At 38.3% G+C, this 23132-nt stretch overlaps 1 protein-coding gene across 5 annotated transcripts in view; it reads right to left on the reverse strand.

Moving 5' to 3' along the window:
* NAP1L1 (nucleosome assembly protein 1 like 1) overlaps positions 1–22044 on the reverse strand; it is a 34804-nt gene extending 12760 nt beyond the window's left edge. For 2 of the 5 annotated variants that reach the window (XM_029205611.1, XM_029205610.1), the window contains exons 1-3: positions 11491–11543; positions 7128–7213; positions 5329–5431 (exon numbers count right to left, since the gene is read on the reverse strand). In XM_029205611.1, the coding sequence (XP_029061444.1) occupies positions 5329–5431; positions 7128–7213; positions 11491–11543 (242 nt within the window). Of the gene's footprint in view, positions 1–5328; positions 5432–7127; positions 7214–11490; positions 11544–21763 lie in introns of those variants that run through there. The other 3 variants (XM_029205612.1, XM_029205613.1, XM_029205615.1) reach the window with 3 other exon arrangements.
* Between the last annotated feature and the right edge of the window lie 1088 nt (positions 22045–23132).

Genomic DNA, 23132 nt, shown 5'->3' on the forward strand with positions numbered 1-23132 from the left:
AATCAGAAAACAAACAAAAACAAAAACCTAAAATACAAACTCTTAATTCTTACAATTAAAATTAAAATGTTGTCAAGGTGGTGAAATAGCTTGGTCAGCTAGCCTCCCTGCAACTCCACATCTCAAAAAAAAAATCAACCCTGGAAACTTTAGAACCATGAAGCAAACAACTATTTCTCACACACTCACACACACCATCACACCATGAGCAATTTCTGAGTAAGACTGAAGGTTGTCTTTAACTGATACAGACAGGGTGAGCTGCAACTTGGAAGGCAGGGATGGGGGTAGGTGGGTGGTGGTGACCAGAGTGGGCAGCAGTGAGGACAAGGTGGAAGAAAGCTTTTTGCAGACAAGCTTTAAAGTTCTACACTTGCCTTCAACACTCACTGCCTGTCCCCTTCACCCTTCACAGAGCCCAGTGCCATTGCTCCTAGGATAACATGAAGAGTTGATGAAAGCTGGACTGGCTCAGAGCCCGTAAGCACTCACTCTTCCACCTCCTCCAATCCCGGAACAATGGATTACAACCAAAGGAGACTGGCTCCTCCCAAAGCAGCCAAGAAAATTGCCTGTAATTGTCAGCCAAGTCTGAGTCTGAGGTGACTGGAGCTCTCCTTAGGCTCAACCAGTCCCCTGTCTCTTTCGCCATGAGACTGTTACAGACAGAAGTCTAATCTTCATTCCTCCCTTAATACTCATTACTAGAGTAACTGATATCGCCCAGTGTGCTGGAGCTATAAGGCCAAAATAACTAGACACTTGAAGAGTACTATGAAAGAATGAAATAGTTAGCATCTGAAGCATTATTAAACAAAGGATTTAATCAAGAATGTAAATACATTTAAAGCGTTGAAGAAAGATACATCTTAACTCTGAAACAAGACCAAGAAAGCTAAAACAAGGTGGGAATATTAAGTATGAAAAATACAGTTAACTAAAGTAACCAAAAATTGGACAAACAAGGTATGTTCAACTGAAGAAAAAAATCCATGAGGTTTAAAACCTCTTCAGAAAGGCAGTGGGAAAGACAGACAGACAGAAAAGCTATGAGACATGGAGGCACTGGTGCCAAATGAAACAATAGCTGAAAAAGAGAAGGGAGGTGGATATCTGAGGAAATGAGGGTAATGAATTTCTCAGTTACAGAAACATGAAAGCCCTTATTCGAACCACTAGACACGTTAATGAGACTGATGACTATCAAAGAAAAAAGAAAATTCTAAAGATATCCAATGAAAAAAGCAAACAACCTACAAAGGAAAAGGTTCAGAGGGATATTGGGTTTCAAAGAGAACACTGTAGACAAGAAAAACTGAAGTGAATTTTTAAGATATTTAAGAACTTTGAACTTAAAATTTTCAGATATGAAGGCAAAATAAAAACTGTATAAGGTATATGAGGCTTTAGGAAGTATGCCACAGATATTATATTCATGAAAAATAATTTTGAAAAATAATTTTGAGGAAGTAAAAAAAAACCCAGATGCTATATAACATATGGGTGGATCAAAAATATCTTGATAAATTTTACTGTTGCCTTGAAAGAAAAAAAAAAAGAGGCCTAGAGGAAGTATATTATTGGTGAATTTAACAGATCAATAGGGGTAAATAAACTGAGATACTAGGTTATGATCCATTTTACCATAATAACAAAAAACAAAATGCATTAACTTTGAAACCAGCAGAAGACAACTTGATCTTTTCAATGGAAAACAGAAAAGGAGAAAAAAGTACCATAAATTAGATAATAAGAAAAGAGAAGAGCAATTAACTCCAAAACAATACCACTTCTAAGAAATGTAAAGAGTTTGAAATTACTAATAAAGAAGAACACGATCATACTAGAGTAAGATACAAGGATGGAAAAAGACACGCCAGATAAATAAAAACCAAAACAAAGCTGGAGCAGCTATCTTAGTATCAGACAAAACAAAATCTATGACACAATCTACAACTGACAGAATTATAGGATGAGAAAAATAAATTAAGAAGATTTTTTTATACATTCATCCCAAAAACTGTTAGATCAAGCAGTCAATCAATACGCAAAAATAAAGAGAATCTGAACAATACAACTAATATGCCTAAGCTATTGATTTCGGCATATAAATTTTCATACTTATTCACACAGCATTTATAAAAAGTTTTATGGCTGTAAAAGAGACACATTAATTTTTTTTAATTAAATGAACTTAAGCAGGCAATTAAGAAACTGGGAAGGGAATAGAGCAAACCCACATAAGGAAATAACATTAAAGCCAGAAAAAAGAAGCAATAACAAAAAAATGCAAATGGAAAACCAAAACATTAAGATTGAGACAACTGGCAAAACTAATGCAGATACAAAATACAGAATATGAAAGGGAAAAATCAGATTTTTAAAAATATGAATTATACACTAATCAATTTGAAACCTAGATAAAACACATACAGTTTTAGAAGAACATAGAACTCCACAATTGGCACAAGAGAAATTGAAGAGGTCAGTTAGTATGTTATAAAAAAAGAAAAAAGAAAAAGGATAAATTCCCCAGGACCTCTAGCTGCCAAATCCCAAAGGCCCAAGTCAATTTTTAGAAGAGTTCCACCAACTGTTCAAGGAATTCCTATCTTATACAAGTTGTTCCAGAAAACAAAGAAAAAAGTAAAAGCAATCTTGTTCATTTCTAGGCAGTTGAAATCTTGACTCTAAAACCAGGGATAGGGTGAGAGAGAGAGAGAGAGAGAGAGAGAGAGAGAGAGAGAGAGAGGGAGGGAGGGAGTGTGTGTGTGTGTACAGGCACACACAAGCTCTTTTCACTAATAAATAAGGACCCTAAATAAAATATTAACTACCCAACTGAGGTTTCCAAAACCATATTTAATATACAATTAGTAGATTCAAAGAAAAAGTCAAAAGACTATCTGAATTGATAAAGGAAAAAAGGAGAATGAAGAGATTACATACTCATTCCTGGTTAAGATAAGAAATAAGACAAGGATGCCCATTTTTAATGCTAATGTTTAACACAGTATTGAAAGTCCTGGCCAATGTTACAAAGAAAGAAAAACAAACATGCAGTGTGGTGTAATGTGGAAGATTAGAGTTAAAACTGCCACTTGCAGATAAGATCTTTGGGGCTATGTGAGAAATAACAGAACAAATTACTATACAGTAAGAGTAGCAAGGTTTCTGGACACAAGATCAACTTTAAAAAAATAATAATCAGTAGTACTCCTTTATCAAGAACAGCCAACCAGAAAATACAATAAAAAATACTATTCACAACAGCAACACAAATATAGAGGAATTAACCAAGAAGAAAACTTTGTAATAAAAGATACAGAATATGATCTGAATAAATACAAGGATATGGATGAGACAATCTAATACTAAAAAGATATTGGAATTCTTAAGAAAATTCTAGTTTTTTGTTATTTTGAGGGTTTTTGTTTTTTTAAGAGAACCCTGATAAACTTACTCTCAACCATACATGGGATAAAGGGCTACAGATGGTAAGATCAACCTTAAAAGTGTGTTCCATGGTGGATGAGGGGTGGTAGAAGAAAGCAACTCACCCTGCCAGATATTAAGACATACTATAAAGCCAGAGTAATTAAGTGGGACAATGACAAAAGAACAAGCAAAAAACCAATGAAGAAGAGTGCTGCTCAGAGACAAAGGTGTTTGTAAGAATTTGATATACAATAAAGGTGGTAACACAAATAAATGGGGGAAGCATGAACTGTTTAGTGAAGCATTATAAAAACTAGCTCACCAAAAAAGAAAGGAAAGAAAGATGCCTATTGAATATGAAATACAAAGGTGATCTCTAAAGGGATTAAAGACCTAAAGGTGAAAGGTAAAACTAGTCAATAGGAAATGCAGAAGGAGTAAGGAAAGATTTATCTTCAGAAGAACAAGCCGTATGTCAAAAAATTTAACAAACATAAAAATTAAGGATTTGTTTAATAGAGGACACCATGGACAAAATTAATAGAAATGACAATAGATTATTTACAAAGTCTAAAACTGATAAGGGATTAAAACCTAGAATACACAAGGACTCCTACAAAACAAGAAAAAGACAGTAAACCAGGGCTTCCCTGGTGGCACAGTGGTTAAGAATCCACCTGCCAATGCAGGGGACACAGGTTCGAACCCTGGTCCAGGAAGATCCCACATGCTGCGGAGCAACTAAGCCCGTGCGCCACAACTACTGAGCCTGCGCTCTAGAGCCCGTGAGCCACAAGTACTGGGCACGTCACAAGTACTGAGCACGAGTGCCACAACTACTGAAGCCCACACGCCTAGAGCCCATGCTCCACAACAATGAGAAGCCCGTGCACGGCAACAAAGAGAAGCCCCCGCTCACCGTAACTAAAGTAAGCCCACGTGCAGCAACAAAGACCCAACGCAGCCAAAAATAAATTAATTAATTTTAAAAAAAAGGTAGTAAACCCCAAAATGTGAATGGGCAAAACGGTACAAAATGAGCAACCTAAAAGGCTCACTCGCAATCATTATGAAAGCAAGCTCAACCCATTAGAAATCAGAAAATACAAGTAAAACAAAATGAGCCTGCACCTCTTAGATTGGTAAAAACAGAAAAACGATAAAGCTGAATGATGTCAATTGTTGGCAAGGACACAAGGGTAAAGCGACCTTCACATACTGGACATAGGCATTGCAGAAAGCACCTGGAGGTACTGAAGGTCTGCATATCCCATAATTAACAATTCCACTGATAAGTACATATCCCAAGAAATTCCCACACAGCTCCTTAAGAGGACATACACAAGCGTGAACAACATCACAACTGAATTCGTGTTGATGAAGCTTGGAGACAAACTGGATGACCATCAAGGAAAAAGCATATAATAAAGCATGGTGGACACATATCACAGAGAACCAGGAAACATTCAGAAGCCAGAAACTAATGACTAGAGATACATATAGACAGCAATGTGGAGAGATCTTAGAATTATAAAGTTATGTAAAAAATTATAAGCAGAATAAGATATTTGGGCTATTATTAGTGATTTATATCACCAATGAAATAAATAAGAAATCTGTATTTCTTTTAATTCTGTGCATTTCTAACAAATCTCAGAAATGATTTAAGATCAGTATACTCCCTACGGAGATGAACCAAAATAAACTTTAAAAGACCAACTCTAAATCTGTACTCAAAAAAATTTTAAACTCCCAATAATCCTATACTAGATACTAATGAACACTAGCTTTCCACTGTGACATACATTAAGTCCCAGATGGCCTTAAAAATATACACCTGCAACGTTGATTATAGAAAGATAAATAAGGACTATGAAAAAGAACTTGTACCTTTCAATGTATCCTGTTGGTGTTTCTACCAGACCATCAAGTCTTTCTTGAAGGGCTGCAAGAATCTGAGGATTTTGCATCATCTGAACAGTCAGCTGACGCGCTTTGAAAAAAAAAAGGGCATTGAAAGAAGGATTTTATGAAAATGTATCATGCTGTTTGAATAGGACAATCCAATCATGAAACTTTCCTGACTAGCTCATAAATCACTGGTATGAGTAGAGACGAGCAGCAAGCTAAAGAAAATTCACTCTAGGAAAACCCAGTGTACAGGAAAAGTTCAGATTCTAATGATGTCTAACGTACACCATTTCTCAAGGCCACTGCCACAACTACTATGAACATTATCCTTTCTTTTCCCACTACCTTGTTTTACCCACCTTGTGTTTTGATAAGCTCAAAGATTCATCCAGATGCCTATCTATGATCCTTGATAACCCTTTGAAGTCAAACAACACATACAAGAAAACTGCAAATATAATGACAGTTTCAAGCCTGGGACAAAGATGGTCAAATGAATCTGAACGTTTCATTGATGCTTGTATAATGTGCTTGTGGGTATCTGAACAGAGAAAGTTAACAACTGAGATAGTCAAAAGTTGTAACTAAAGCCAAACAAAATTTGGTTATTAATGGCATCTAAAAATTATATTAAATCTAAAAATAACCTAGATTTATGCAGAACAAATTATTTTGCTATCTTATTTTCTCCATCAATACAGACTTCACCAAAAAATTACCATTAATTTTTCCAATTTGTTTTTAAACATCAATTTACTTCTAATACTGATTTTATTATTGGATGACGTACAGCTTGTGATAACCAACATGCTTTCAGAAATACCAATACTGGCCACTAAAGATACAGTTCTGTATCTTTTAAAAAAACGCTGCACAATGAAAGCTGAAGCTAGAAGTTCAGCAGTCTTTTCAGAATAAACCTCATTCTGGCTTAAAAATGAGAAGTTGAGGGGCTTCCCTGGTGGCGCAGTGGTTGGGGGTCCGCCTGCCGATGCAGGGGACACGGGTTCGTGCCCCGGTCCGGGAGGATCCCACATGCCGCGGAGTGGCTGGGCCCGTGAGCCATGGCCGCTGAGCCTGCGCATCTGGAGCCTGTGCTCCGCAACGGGAGAGGCCGCAGCGGTGAGAGGCCCGAGTACCACCAAAAAAAAAAAAAAAAATTGAGAAGTTGAGTCATCTGGTACGTTGATATTCTTGGCTCCTAAGCTACAGGGCATATCCTAAAGCAGTATAATTCCCCACTACCATTATTACCCCCTTTAAAAATAATTTGCTAAAGAAAATTTTGAATGATTTTGTCTACATTTAATAAATGTCTCTTTTTGATCGGTTGGAATGGATTAAAAACACAGACATACACACTACGTATTTTCTACATATTAAATACTAAACATTTTCAAATAAGTCTAAGCTAGTGTTATTTAGAAGCACCACTAGAAACAACTCCTACCACCACCTATAACGTACCTAAATTGAGACAAATCTCACAGGCAACTGTTTGACAAGCTATGACATCACTCCAGCAGTAGAGCGTGCACACAGTGACTTCTGCTGGGTCACTACATCCATTCCCTCCTCGCTTTCTGCCCCTCCCTTCCTCCCTCCCTCCCTCCCTCACCCTCCCCACCCCAAACATACATTTACACACAAAACTGTTACTGCAGGTTTGGCTAGTCAGTAAATTGGACAAGTATCCAAAAAGAGAATGATATTTAATACTACCCTCCAGGAGACACACGCCAGCAATCACTGGCTCCTGAAGGAATTTAAAATAATACCTTTGATTTTTGTTTCTTCACCAGTTTCTTCTTCTTCTACTTCTTCAACATCATCCAAATCTTGATCAAGTTCAGACTGTTCTTTGCTATAATATTATAGTATCACACCAAGGTTCAAATGTACCAATTACCCAAAAAAAAAAACAAAAAAAAAATTATAGAAAACTTCAGTTCATTTTCTAGGTGAATATTCCTCTTTCAAAAATATGAAGTAGGAAATCCAAAGGGTGATTCAGTTTTCTAACTTCATATGTAAACAAGGACAAACTGGAAATACTTAAACTTTCATTTAAAAGCATATGGTCTAATATAAAGTTTATACTTTAAGCTTTAAAAATGTGGTTTGACAGGTTGTGATTCAGAGGATGTAATGTCAGAAAGTATGTGCTTTCTACCCAAATCCATTGGTTTCATTCTACCTAGTAACAGCACTCTGATTTTATATGAGATGGTAATAAACCAAGCTAAAAAGTCTACATATCCCAGCCTATCTTTCAGCTAGATGTGGCTATATAACCATCTTTTGGCAGTAAGGTAAAAAAAGAGGAATGTAGAATTTTATATATATATAAAGCCTCCTTAATAGAATGGTAAACAGCTGGAACCCTTTTCAATATTGCTCCCTCCCTAGAACAGGGATATGATGGCTAGAGCTCCAGCAGCCATGTTGGACCATGAGGCATCCTAGAGAACGGAACTCACCAGCTAAGAATAAATTAAGGAGTCTGGAAAAACAGAAGGATCCTGGATCCCTGGTGGCTGTGGAACAACCGCATCAGCCTGTACTTACTATCTTTGGACCTTCCTTTTTTCTTCACTTCACAGGGGAGATGGGGAAGAACAGTAAAAGTTAAGAAGACCCGAGTCTACTTCATGCTTAGAGTAAAGCCAGGAGGATGGACCATTGAAAGAGAAGGTAAAAAGTAGTAACATTCTTCCCATTTCATCTTAAAAATCTAGGTTTTGAACGTGAGATTACAATCAGCATTAAAATGGAGAATTAGGATATCTAACTCAACATACAGATCATCATACAATTCCTTGTGTTATTTTACATTTTAGTACGGTATTTGGTTAGTCTAGAAATAGCATTTGAAAAATTAATTTTCATATAGGAACTATAAAAAAGGTCAACTGTATTCTGCTAGAAAAATCTGTTTCTGTCAACAAAGGGAAAAAAAAACAGCCTTCCCATCAGAAACAATACAGATTATTTTGGGAATATCTTTTATTCACTATAAAGTTAAGCATAAAGACAACATGGAACAGCTCTTCCTCCAGTGCCATCTCAATCATTTATTGAACATCTAAAACTTAAAGCTTTAAAACAGAAGTCCACAAACTGTGTCATATGGCCAAATCCAGCCCAGTCCTATTTTTGTAAATAAAGTTTTATTGGAACACAGCCGCATTAATTTATGTATTGTCTCTGGCTTCTTTCACACTACAACAGCAGAGCTGAATAGCTGCAACAGAAACCTCATGGCTCAAAATGCCTGAAATACTTATGATCAGGTCCTTTAAAGAAAAAGTCTGCGGACTCCTGCTTTAAAGAACAAGGATCTTCCTCTTCCTCCTACCCTCCTAAGAGCTCACAGGCATCCAACAGTAAATAATGGGGTGGGAAGCATAGGGCAGAATCAAGCTACCACAACCAACTTACTCTTTTTTCGAAGTTTAAGACAAAATGAAGGTTAGATGACAGACTGCACATACTCATCTGATCTTAATCCTTCCAAAATCTCCACTAAAATTATGACAAAGGGGTTTTTAAACAAATACTGAAGGACAAGGAGACAAAAGGCAGCAAATTCACCGAGAACTGAAATCTAAGTCAGCAGTGGTACAGCTGAGAACGAGCCTAAACACAGAATCTTAAAAAGGACACTTTTAGAACTAGGGCTTGGGGGTGAAGGTGGATAAAATAGGGAGAACTAAGCAAAAACTAATAAACAGTTAAATCCTTAGATCCTCTTTCTCACTCTACCAGAACAGTTTCTTCTCTGGAAACGGAACTGGAAGCTCAGACTAGAGGATCACAGATATATACATACTATTGATAGAATGCTGAATGCAGAGACCCCTCCCCCAGCTGCCTTCTCCCAAGTTAGTTCCCAAATGTATGGAAGCCGTATCTTTACCCAAACACTCTTTACTGGGGTATGTGACCAGCCCAGAAAAAAATGCCATTCTGACAGTGGGGAGTCTCACAACAAATGTCTGCCCTGGTGAGCCCACATTAAAATCCTAAATTGAAAGCACTCCCCCCCCTCCCAACAGTCAAATTCGCCAATTAACTTTTAAAAAACATCCTTCAACTATGCATTTCCCCCACCCAGTCTTAAAGAGCAAACAAGTATTACCTCCTATTTGAGGAAAGCCTCCTACATGGAGACCAAAACAGGAAAGAAAAATTTAAGACCAAACAGACTATACAGGGGAAAGAACATCCAGAGAAAAGATATTACAATCAGTGAAGTAAGAACAAGATGCTATAAAAATAGGAACAGAGAGCAAAGGAACGCTTGAAAACTAAAACAACAGAAATTTAGAAACTCAATACAAGAGTTAAAAGATAAAGTTTCTTCAGCTTTGCCCAGAAAGAAGAGCAAAGAGACAAAGATGGAAACTAGGACAAAAGGTAATCACAAGAACCAGTCCAACATATAACAGAAGCTCCAGAAATAGAAAATGGGAACAAGACAATCAACAAAATAAGTCAAGAATATTCCCTAGAACTGACAGCTATCAAGTTGCCAGACTGAGAGTCCACCACTGAATGCCTAACAAGAGATTAAAAAAAAAAAAGACCTAACAATGTTAAAATTTCTGAACTCCAAAGCCAGTAGTTTCCAGAAATAGACATACATGTCTACGTTTTTTAAAAAGTGTTACATACAAATGATCAAGAATTATGACGATTTTGAACTTCAACACAGCAACACTAGAAGCAAGGTGACAATGGAGCAATGCCTTCAAAATTCTAAAGAAAAGTGATTCCTAAATTACAATTCTACACCCCAAATATCAAGCAGAAGGGTAAAATAGTCATCTTCAGTCATGCCATCTCAAAAGAATTTACTTCCCTTGTACTCTTCCAAGGTACTAAACCAAAGAACCAAAAAAAGAAAACATGGGATATAGCAAACAGCAAACCCAAGAGAGGAGAGACAAAAGGAAACCCCAGGAAGATAAAATAAATCCACAATGACAATTGTACAACCAAGGTCAAGCAATCCACACTGGAGCAGTGTGATTCAGGAGACAATCACTTTGACAGCCATTATCACTAAAATGTCTGCTGCCACTCTTATTTTTATGCTGAAGACAGTACACATGGGAGGATTGGCCAAATTCGTATAAGTACTTGAATGTGTTGCCCTTATGATATAAGTTTCCTGCCCTCCCACCTCCATGTTCTGCTGCCTACAACAGCTGTGGATAATCGCATCGTAACCCCTTCATCCTGAAATGTTCTGTTTTACCTATTCCTGAGTTGGCAGACTATTGTGAAATTACAAATAGCAACAAACAGTGCAGGTCACCTCATTCTCCTTCACCATACTTCTGCAAGACATCCATCCACACTAGAACCCTGACAGATGCCAACTTCAATAAACCTATGTTTCCAGGATGTATGACCTTGCCCAATGACTTCTCCAAAATAAGCCCTTGTAAAGACTCAGGAAAGCTGAAGCCAGTCCATGACCCAGATAGTCTCTTTTGCTTTTTATTTTCCTACCTTGGACCCTTCAACTAACACTGCTTTTTTCTTTACACAGCTAAGTTTGTAACTGCTATTCAGATTTTCAAAAGTAAACACTGATTAAGAATTTGTAGGTTGTAAAACTCTAAAGAAAAACAAAGAAGTGAATTAGACAAAAGGCAAGATAGTACTGACACCTCTGGAGAGAAGAGGAGGATGCAATTGAGAAGGGGCACACAGGGCTTCTAAAAGTAATGATCCATTTTTTAAAACTTGTACACAAGGGTACTGTTATTCTTTAAATTCTACACATAAGCTTCATACACTTTTTATCTTGTATGTATGATACTTTACAATGCAAGTAGTAAAATCTTTGAGAAATGGTAAAAGTGAAATCTCCAAATATTTATGACTCATTATTGTGCTCAACACTTCCCTAAGAATAAATACGGACAAACGGTTTACTATATTTATGACAGTGATTCTGTATACTATATTTTGTCTTGAATACATTGTACCCAACTTTTAAAATAGCAGGCACTAAAGCATGTCATTACCATACATTTTCATAGTACATAACTTGTACTGCTGTTAACTACACCACGCGGTACAAAGTGATGCCAAATCTGAAAAAGGAACCAGCTATCTGCCACTTACTTGTCGAGGTCTGCCATGTTGTATGAGCGCCAAATACCTATGGAGAGAAACATCAGTGTTAAAAAGAAAGAGCGTACGCTTATTTATAACCAATAAAAACATCTGAAACCAAAACCTTTAAATGAATATCACGTTAAAACTATTTCAAGGAAAAACACGGAACATAGACACTAATAACTGAAGTAATTTTTCAGAGGATGCTGCTTACAAGTTACTACTTGGCATTCAGAATCTATTGGGCAAGGATTTTTACAACAGCACTGTTGGTGAAAATCTAATGTATGCTAGAATCACAGGAAAGGAAAAATACAAAGAGTCTTTATTCAAATTCCTTTAACAACCATGAATGGTCAATTTTTGCTTAAATTTCTGGGCTGCTTAGTACCTCACAGATCAAACCCAGTTGATTTTTTTTTTTTTTTACTTTGACAAGTTTTCACGTATATATACACCCGTGAAACCATCATCAAAGTCAAAATAATGAACATATCCATCACTCTCAAAGTTCTTCCCCCGCCCTGTTAGAACACCTCCCTTCTCCCCTTCCTGCTTCCCACCCCAGGCAACTGTTGCTCTGCTGTCACTCTAGTTCATACTTTCTAGAATTTTATAGAAATGCCATCATACAGTATGTACTTTTTTCCTCCAGTCCGGCTTCTTTCATTCAGAAAAATTATTCTGAGATTCATCTATGTTGTAGTATTTATCAAATATTCATTACTTTTTATTGTATAATGGTATTCCATTGAAAACATATTCTATTGTACACTTAAATATTCAGCTGCTGATGGACATCTGGGTTTTCTTTTGGCAGGGGGCTATTATAAATAGAGCTGCTATGAGCATTTGTGTGTAAGTCTTTGTGTGGACAACTGTTTTACCTCTCTCAAACCCACTTGATTTTTAACAGTATTAATTTTTATCAAATTCATGTTAAAAAGTCAAAATCTGTCACATGCTGTACTGTACTCATTATGCTCCCCCTGGAGATCTTTTTTTTTTTTTAGTTTAATAATTCTTGTTATCAAATGTCAGCCCTTTAAACTATTTAATGGCAGTTATAAAAAGCTCTGGTCCCAATCTATGTCAAGTAAACCTTCCTCATCTCCGTGAACACACCTCATGTCACATCACTGAATACCACCACGCCCCCAGCCTACCCCAGACATGCTGGCACACTGTCCATAATGTTCTTGGTTATCAGACCTGAATACTGTTAGAACTGATCAGAGCATGTCCTAAGTTCTTTTGTACTATAAGATTAGTATTAATTTAGAGAATACTGCTTTTAGAAAACCAAAACCTTATAAAATAGATAATAAAAACCTGCTGTACAAAAAATAAAATTAAAAAAAAAAGGAAAGCCAAAACTTAAGACAAAATGTGTTACACTGAGCCAGAAAAATGGCTGAATGCCATAGGTAACGCACAGATTACTTTTTAAAAAATTAAGGTTAGAATCCCACATTAACATCAATTTTTACTCTTTTAAAAATTAAAACTTTAGTTTAACTCACAAGATGCTACAAGATGTGATTCCTCATACCAACATGCTTAATATGCTTTTCACTTAGAGAATTAAGAGTTACTGATTTTAGCAGTGAAGTGCTTTCATTTGGAATAGTATTGCTGATCCAACATCCACCCTTTAGACAATTTAGAAATATTTCTTCCTAATGTATCCTACTCTATTTTATACACTTTCTGTTTGCTGTAAATAATTTCTAACAGCATTGATAAATTTCTCTAGTGATGCTGGTTAATTAGTTAGCATTAACAAAACATTTAGCAAAAAATTATGAAGATACTAATTCAAAAATAAGAAAAATATTCAATCAGTCAAAGAAACACAAGCGGGATTCAAACTTGTCTACGAAATCAGAGTAAGGATTTTCTTTTAATGCAGGGAAAATTATGGTGAATATGCATTCTTAAATATGGCTAGTGTTCCTATAAACCATTACCCTTCTGGAGAGCACTTTGGCCATGGGAATAACAAAAGCCTTAAATATGTCCATCTCCAGCCTTGGTTATTCACTTATGAGAACCTACCTTGAAAAAAATTAAAGGATCTCAGGGTCTGTAAATGTTTCATGCTCGCCTAATAGGTTCTTCCCAGTCCTACACATTCTTTGGCTCTCAGCTCAAAGATTTACTTCTTCAAGACAGGACAGGCTGACATTTACTTCTTCAGAGATGCCTTCTCCAATTTGTACATCCTGGCTAAGTAAGATTTCTTGGTTGTACACACTCCTATAAAGCTCCATTTCTTTCCATCATACGATGTCTCAAGTTTGTAATTATAAATTATTGTGATTATTTGACTAATGTCTGTCTCCCCCCAACTGACCAGGCCATAAAATTCATGATTACAGGTATTATATCTGCTTTTTCCAATCACTGCATCATATCCTTCAGAGGAGTAAAGAAAGTATACAAAGCAGTATACAGGAAAAAACCTTAGTATTAATGTGCATACAATGGAATGCTGTGCAATAAAAAAATAAAGCAGATCTGAGTTGATATGGAAAGAGCATCAAAGCAGGGGTAAAGGATGTATGGCAAAATCCAATCTGGATATATATGAATGTGCATACTCATACATGTACATACTTTCTTATGAATAAGACATTTCTGGAAAGATACACCAGAAACCTAACAGGAGCTACCTATAAGAGAGAAAAGATTGGAAGTAAATGAGAACTTACGTTTCATTCTGCATTATTCGGTTTTCCTATACAGATACTTATTTAATAACATTTTAGAATTTGCTGGGTTGAATATACAGTGTAGTGAATCCAGCAATTATCAAAAGTTATGAAACAAAAAATGCCCAAAACTTCTAAATTCAAATTTTTATATCATATTAACATGTTCACAGAAAAATGGTTACACTTCTACCCTCAGTGTCCACCTTGTGGCATTACATTTAGAATTCAAACTCTTATAATGAAATTCTTTTGATTCTTTATTACCAAGGATTCAAGATACAACAAGATGGCATTCACTTCTTCAGAGATGCCTTCTCCAATCTGCGCATTCTGGCTAAATTAGGTTTCTTGGTTGTATACACTTTTGTTTTTTAAAGAAAAGTATGCCTAATTTTGCAGCCAGATCATTTGGGTTGACACCAGCTTTGTAGCAATCTAGCTCAGGCGAACAACTTCTGGCCTTATTTCATCATCTTCAAAAAGCAGGAGAAAATTTTTCCCTCATTGGATTTCTCTTATTAAGAAGCAAATTCATGTAAAAGATTCGTGTTTGACACCTAGTTAACACTCAATAAACACACACAATGTTTTTCATTCTGTCCATTTTGAACTACCCTTTACATGGGGTCAGTGTTCCTGCAAAATAATTAGCTAGGATGATGGCTAAAAACAGCTTCTTTCAGTTTTGACAAATGCAGACTGACCAGTAAATGCACCATGGCAGTATAAGATGTTAACATTAGGGGAAACTGGGTAACGGGCATATGGGAACTCTGAACTACAACTTTTCTGTAAATCTAGAATTACAAATAAATCAAAAAACTAAAAATAAAGGAGCTATTCCCATACTCAGATTCAAAACCAAGGAGTGGACGCAAAAATCTGCATTTGAAATAAGAAACCCAGCTTCTGAGGCAGGTGGTCTCAGACATTCAGATCACACTGAAAAACACAAGTTTAGGTTAACACCTGCATTGATTTTTTTTTTATTGCAGTCAACAACATTAAGTAAAATCAATGAGAATTTTATTTATCAGACATGAAATTGCTTTCTAAGAGTTCTGAAGAATTTCCACTCCTGGTAGTGACAAGCTAGATTATTCAGACCAACTCTACCAATGAAAATTAATTAAAAGTACAGAATAAAATATCTGTTAAAATCTTAAAAGCATGGGAAAATGTTAGTAAGATAGTAAGAAATTACTAACACAAAACTGAAGGCAAAACAGGAAGCAAAAGGATAAGTAGAAGGAAGCCGCTTTTGCCCTGAGGGCAACTGCCAATCAAATTTGAACTACTGTCTGATGAAACCAAAAGCCCTGGACTTATTCAAGGTAGGAAATCTTTATAGCAAACCTCCCAAATTAAGCAGGAACCTCAAAGTGCTATATTCTCAGAGATAATACACAAGTCCTCCTGTTCAAAAGCCCAAATTCACCTCATCTGCACTGCACCCAAAACCTTAAGCTATGAGCTTAAAGCCATCTCAGCATTCCTAGGCACCTGCATATCCAAATGTAAATGAAAGGTGCCTTCATCCTAGACCTTAAATAATTCATAAAGTAATTTTTGAGAACAATAGGGGCAACAGAAAAGAATACAACAGAAGCCCATCCTATGAATGGACTTAAATATTGTCAAAAAGACCACACAGAAAAAACAATCATGCTTATTAAGTTTGAAAATACAATGTCTGTAGCAGTACCTACAAGAAACAGTCATTTACTAAATAAAGGTGATAGAGCAAATCTGGCAAAGAACTAAACAGAACTTCTAGAAATAAAAATAACAGAAATCAAACTAAATGGGCAGGTTTAACAGTAAACCAAACACAGATGGAGAGAGAATTAAGTGAGCTGGAATGGAAGTGAGCTTAGAAGAAATCTTCCAAAGTATGGCAGAGACTAGAGGATAAAAAATACTGAAAAAGCATTTTAGGACACAATAATGTCTAAAAAGATTTAATACAAGTTCTAGGAGTAGAGGATAGAATGGGCAGAATATTTGAAGAAATAAATAGCTAAGAATTTTCCAGAACTAATGAAAGACAAGCCCTACAAATTCCAATCAGAATAAATAAAACCCACACTTAGATATATGAGTGAAAATGTAAGACAACAGGGACAGAAGTCACCTCAAAAAGCATAGAGAAAAGACTTAGATTAACTTCAAAGGCACAAAAGACTGACTACTGTTTTCTCTTCAATAGACACCAAAAGACAACAGAACGTACTGTGTGCTCAATGAGCTGAAAATAACTAAGGATCTCAGAATATTACACCCAACCAAAACATCCTTTAAGAATGAAGGTGAGGGACTTCCCTGGTGGCACAGTGGTTCAGAATCCGCCTGCCATTTCAGGAGACACGGGTTCAAGCCCTGATCCGGGAAGATCCCACATGCTGAGAAGCAACTAAGACCGTGTGCCAAAATTACTGAACCTGCGCTCTAGAGCCCACAAGCCCCAACTACTGAGCCCATGTGCCACAACTACTGAAGCCCACACACCTAGAGCCCAAGCTCCGCAACAAGAGAAGCCACTGCAATGAGAAGCTCACACACCACAATGAAGAGTAGCCCCCGCTCGCCGCAACTAGAGAAAGCCTGCGCGCAGCAACGAAGACCCAACGCAGCCAAAAATAAATAAATTTAAAAATAAGAATAAAAGTAAAAAGTTTCCTTCAATTAAAAAAAGAACGCAGGTGAAACAGAAATATCAGGCAAAAATATCTCCAGCACTCTCATTAATAAATGCTATTAAGTATATTCTACAGGCAGAAGGCAAGTGATCCCAAACAAGAGCTCTAAAGATACAAGAAGAAATAAGAGGAAATAAGGATATCAGCATATACCTAAACAAATATTTTAAGACATAATATCACCACTGTGTAGTGTTAAATTTAAACTACCATAACAATGTCAGTGGTGAGAATAAGGGGGGAGGAAATGGATTATTCCAATGTTAAGTAAGCATGTTATAATTTCTAAGGTGACTCCAAAATTTCATAAAGAGAACATGTAGCTTCTGAAGTACAAGGAACACCAAGTAAATTATACCTATTTTTACATCAACCTAAAAGAAAAACAGGTTTTGGACAAATAAAAAGTACACACACACACAAATCAGATTTAAACCTAATCATAGTGATTACATACATCAACTAAAGGCTCCCTTTTAAAACTGTCAGACTAGATTTAACAAAATCCAACTACATCCCACTTATAAGAAACACATCTACAACGTAAGAATACAAAAAGCTTCAAAGTAGAATACAATCCTTAACCAAAAGGTGGTATCACTGTTTTAAAGTTTAAAGAGATTAAAGCTTACGACAACAGGTTCAACCCACTACCCAAACAATATATGTTACAGAAGATCTCAATGGAAAGACAGTTCATAACATGACTGAAGGCAAATCTTAACCCAAGAACTTGAACATGAAGAAAATCTTCCATTGGAGAAAGAGGGGGAAACAAGTGATTCAATCAGACCATCATTTGATTATTCTGTGGTCTTATAATAGCTAGATGTCCAGACATCAAATGACCTACCATTCCAGTATACCTGATTCTGTTCTCCTTACTTTCAATGAGAAGGAAAGAAAGCTGGTATTCATGGAGCTTACTCTGTAGAAAATTATTACATGCTTTCCTCTTATTTGCAGATTAGTAAGCAACTTGCTCAGCAACACACAAGTGAAAAAACTAGGAATTAAAATCTGACTTCCAATACCCATGCCAATTCCACTATTCCAAAAGCCAAGGGGCCTCCCCTATCAGCCTACTGCTACAGATTATACAGTAACCTATAGTTATATTCCTTTACAGAAAATGATTACTTCATGGTGAAACAGCCAATCATTAAAAACTACAAATGTTTTAGGAATTCTCTGGCGGTCCAGTGGTTGGTTACGACTCTGCACTTTTACTGCCCAGGGTGTGGGTTCGATCCCTGGTTGGAGAACTAAGATCCCACAAGCCATGCGGCACAGCCAAAAATACAAAAGTAAGAAAATAAGAATTAAAAAATAAAAATTTTTAAAGAATTAAAAAAAAAAAAGAACTACAAATGTTTTAAAGCAAAAGAGTTCAAGGGAGCCAGTAACATCCCAAGGAAAACATTTCCCTTTACTTCAGACCTCATATCTCATTCCAAATGCATTTTAAACAAATCTGTATTTTGGACATTGCTGTTCTATTAACAATTTCGGTGGTCCAGGGGCTCAGTACTTTACTTGATTCCAGCACAACACATCTCATTCTTTATGCTTTTTTCACTTCAGGGATATCAAAAGTCAACCTAGAACTGACTTTTGTATTACACTCCCAAGCCAAATGAACTCCTATTTGAGAACACTATCTTCTGTTCAAGGGATCAAGGGATCATCTGACCCAACAGCAGAGAAACATACTGATATTTCTTGAAAATTCACTCAGCATTAACAAACTAAAACAATTTATTCACATATCAGACATATGTTGGAAGAAATCTTCAGGATTGTAAGTGCTTGAACTTTCCCTTGAAGCCCAGTGGAACCCAAGCAGGGTGCTTTTAAATTCCAAGCAGATGTATACAGTGTAAGTTTAAGTCAAGGGAACTCCCTTTAAACCAATATAAAATCCTTATTATAAATCATCATTGTTCAGTTATGTAACCTTGGATAAGTTCTTTAACTGCTCTGTACCTCAGTTTCCTCATCAAAATGTTGATACCAGCTATCTCCAGGAGCATTAAATGTGTTAATATACACAGAGTAAAACATTGCCTGAATAATCATGCAAGAATATTTTCTGCCTGTTGTGCTCTTCTTATGTACCCTCTTTACCTGAGAAAATAATTCAAATTAATAAACTCTTCAAAATTACAGCCTCCTTTCCCAAAAAAAATCACAATGTAGAAAACTTCTGAGCAAGTAAAAATATATCAAACTATGTAGCAGTAAAAGGCAGAGTTGGTAAACAGAAGTGTAGAGGCCACTTTCCATGGCAAGCCCAGTAATGTGATCTAGTGGGCTGCAGTCAGAGTACTAAGCAACTTACTTACAAGGATGAGTGAAAGCAACCGTGCTCACCTTCTAACCCCTACTCTGCCCAACAGGGAGAGAACTTACTCAGATGAAATTAGTATGAAATGGGTCTTAATGTTGCCGTTTTAACAAATTCCTTCATGTAAAGAAGGTTATAGATACTACACTATCTCCCACTTCCCCCACTTTCTTTTTCTTCAGGGCACTCATCACAACTCAACACTTTATATCTAGACAACCAATTTGCCTGTTTGGCTCATGAAATAAGGTGTATGTCCAAACAGGAGCTAAAATATTTACTCAAAGAATCAACTAAGAACACAAGTAATTACAGGTTTGATTAGACTTGAGGATATGAATAGATTGTTCATTAGTTTTCTAAATTGATCAGGGTTCATCCCCTTTAATATTTCAAATTTACAATCAAGCAGAAAATAAAAGCAAAGCAGTATGTTGACATCTTCATACCTTTAAGTCAATCAGAGTCTACCTTTTTTAGCCCCTTTTCCTGCAAAAGGACGCTGTATGAATACATTTTGGGGAGTTTAGAATCAGTCATCTCGAGGCAATATGGGCAAGTTGAGTAAGTAATAAAAAAAATAGCACCTGGATTAAATTAGTTCTGGTACAAGTGTTGGGTGTGTTTTTTTTTTAATCTCTAGAGTACAAGGGTGTCACATTTAGTATTAGCTTAGTAATTTTCCCTGTCAATAGGTCCTATATCAAAAATAGGTACTTTGCAACATATACATTTTATGAAAGTTTTCAGAGTGATATAAAAGGACCAGTCTTCTTAAAAAGTAAATGGCACATTTTAGATTTGTGCCGTTAATTTGAACTCAGAAAACTTAGAAAGAATCATGAGATTTAGCCCCAGAAGATCACTGTAAACCTCATTTACCAATGGTCAGCTTTAAATAAGTTTTTCTAAATGTAAGGTTTTTCCCTTAGCCAAAAGTGTACTACTAAGTACGTACAGAAGTAGGATTAATTAAAGCCGACAGGAAAATAGGAACTAAATACTACTCTGCAAAGGTATTTTGATGCTACGTATTTTCAAAAATGGCAAATTTCATTTTCCAGCTCAGCTCTCCTGAAATCAGGCAAGCAGTTTGAAGTTGTGAGCTTTTAAAGCGCAGTCCTTACAGTATAATCAGACAGTGAGAGAATAAAATTGGGGCTCCTTGAGGACATCATGTACCCCGTTCTTCTTGTACTCGGAAAACCCAGCGCTCCCCTAAAGTACCTCATTACCCGTCTCCCTGCCCTGCCTCTTTTTTTGAGGGCAAAGCGGGCGCACTGACAAGGCAGCAGACTACACACTTCGCTCAGTACGTTTACATTGACGCCGCATTCCACCCCGTAATACCTCCTCCACCATAACCCCACTCACCTTAAAAACAAAACAACTGGTTAACTATCTTAGATTGGGAACGTGAACAAAGGAACTAATTTGTAAGAAAGCAATAGAAGTCCTAGAAAAATTAAAGACATTGCAGGCCAAATCCTTTACTTCCACCTTAGAACTGTTCAGGCTTAGACTGATTAGGATCAATTCTCCCCAAATAAAAAACCCTGGTCAAGATACCCATCCCAATTCTAATTTGTACTTGAGATACACAAAAGAATCTCTTGTTAATAACAGCTAACGTAAGCGCTTTACACGTGTTAATTCTTTAAAACCCTAGCAGTGGAGGCCCTGCTTCATCATTCAGCACCTAACGTTCACACTTTCCTCCGGTACCAATAAAAAGACTAAGACCAAAGAGAAGCAGGGAAGAGTTGGAAACCCAAGGGCTGGACTTACTGGCTCACTATTCATTTTCACGTCCCACCATCTCCACAACTTCCAGTAAAGTAGGGACAACCAGACAGGGGTCTCCAATCAGGCCCCGCCGGCGGCCACGTGCGGAGGGAAGCCGCCGGGGGTTTCCCCTCCCAGACCCATCGCCGCCTACAGTGGGCGGGGAGCCCAGGAGCCTCGCTGCCTCCCCGCCCCCTCCCCGCCCAGGGGCCTCGTCCCCTCACAGCCCCTCCCTCCCATCGGAATTCGCAGCCTCCGCGGTTCTTTCCATCCCCCAGCGGCCTCCCTCCGAGTATTATTTTTGAGTGAGCGGGGGCGTCGAGGCGGCGGTGGGCTACAGACCTGGGCCCGGGCCGCACCCCAGGCGCCTGCCGGTCCCTAGTGGCGCAGCCGCCGCCTCCTCCGGGCGCCCGGGCGTCGCCGCGGCCTCGCTCCCGTCCGCGCTGAGAAGCTGGTGGAGCTCAAAACCTCGGTGCAGACTAGCACGCGGGCCGCACCGACCCCCGCGCGTGTCCTGATCGGTTCCCCAGAGAAGCGCCGGCCGATCCCGCGGGCCCTCTCCGACTGCGGGGTCGAGACTCCGCAAACGGCTCGGGCTCTGGCCTCACAGGACGGCTCCGGAGGCCCGGGCGGCCGGCAGCCCCCGCTCGCGGTTCCCCGTCCCTTCACCCCTTCCCTCCGCGCAGGCCGCCTCTACGTCCCCCCTTCCCCTTCGAGTTCCCGTCCGTTACCGGTGGCTAGCACGGGGAGCCAGGCGGCCGGAGCTGCGCAGGCAGTGACTCAGGGCGGCGGCGGGAGGAGCAGAAGGCGGCGCGGCGAGCAGATGGCGCTAAAAAAGACCCGAGAGCCCGCCGCTCGCGCTCATATACAATTAGCGTCAGCACGTAGGGCCCCCGCCACCGCCCTCCCCCTGGCCTCGCCGTCTCCTAGCAACGCGAGCGGGAGGCGGGTCCAGGACGGGTTGCCTAGCAACAGAACCATCCTTCTTCCCCCCCGCGACCTCCAAACCTCCCGCGCCAAGCTTGGGTTCCTCGGGTTCCCGCCTCCGCCCCTTACTATGCCTCCAGCCATCTCTTTTCTACCCGCTTCGCTGGAAAGGAACTCACAACCCCTTACGTTCCCGGGCAGGGCCCAGACCCGCCAGCCTCGCCCCCCGCTCGCCTCGTCCCCCTTGCGTGGTACTGGGAAGGGTGAGGGCAGGGGGCCAGCCACCGGGTCCCGGCTTGCCGCATCCTAACGGCGAGCGCTCCTTAGTTCCCGACGCTGTCACGGCCTAATTCCTGCAACTCTCCGGTCCCCGGTAACCATTTTCTCTCCCCGCCCATTTTTCCCCCTCAGAACAACAGTTCTTTCCTTCTAACCACTTCGGCGGCGTCTTCTGCTGGTTTTGCTTCTCCTAACTCAGTGGGTATCCGTGGCTTCCGGGGATGCTCTTCATTGCTACCTCTCCATCCTTCTACCAGACTTGCGATCCTTTAGGACTTTCGATGGATGAAAATAGCATGTTCGTGTATTGTCTGGATGCTTTATAATGAGGACAGTGTTGTTTCATCTTTTTGAAAAAGTAAATCCCATGTAAAGCCTCAGGGCCTGTGAAACCTCATGGCTATTTTTCAGTTGAAGCTGGATTGACTAATATTAACTCTTAAAACAGTGGTTCTCGAAGTGTGGTCTGAGGGCCCCCAGACTCTTTAAAGGGGAAAGTCAAAAGTATTTCCATAATAATACTAAAATGTTATTTGCCTTGGCACTCTCATTCTCTCATAAGTGTAGAGTGGAGTTTTACAAAGGCTACATGACATGTGATATGGAAACACTGGAAACAGAAGCAAATATTAGAATCCAGTCATCTACTGTTCAACCAGACGTTAAAGAGATTTGCAAAAACATGAAACGATGCCACCTACTCAATTTTTTTTGTTTTGAAAAGTAGTTACTTTTCATATAAAAGATTCTTTTCTGTTAAAATGAAATGAAATAACGAATGTTTAAAATGAAATAACGAATAACTACTCTTAAAATTTCTTAATTTTAATTTCAAATATGATAATATAGGTATCTATAATACACATAAAAGTTCTTGGAGTCCTCAATTTTTAA

The sequence above is a fragment of the Monodon monoceros genome, unplaced genomic scaffold (genome assembly GCF_005190385.1).
Source record: "Monodon monoceros isolate NGI ecotype Baffin Bay Population unplaced genomic scaffold, NGI_Narwhal_1 Super_Scaffold_6, whole genome shotgun sequence".
Lineage (NCBI taxonomy): Eukaryota > Metazoa > Chordata > Mammalia > Artiodactyla > Monodontidae > Monodon > Monodon monoceros.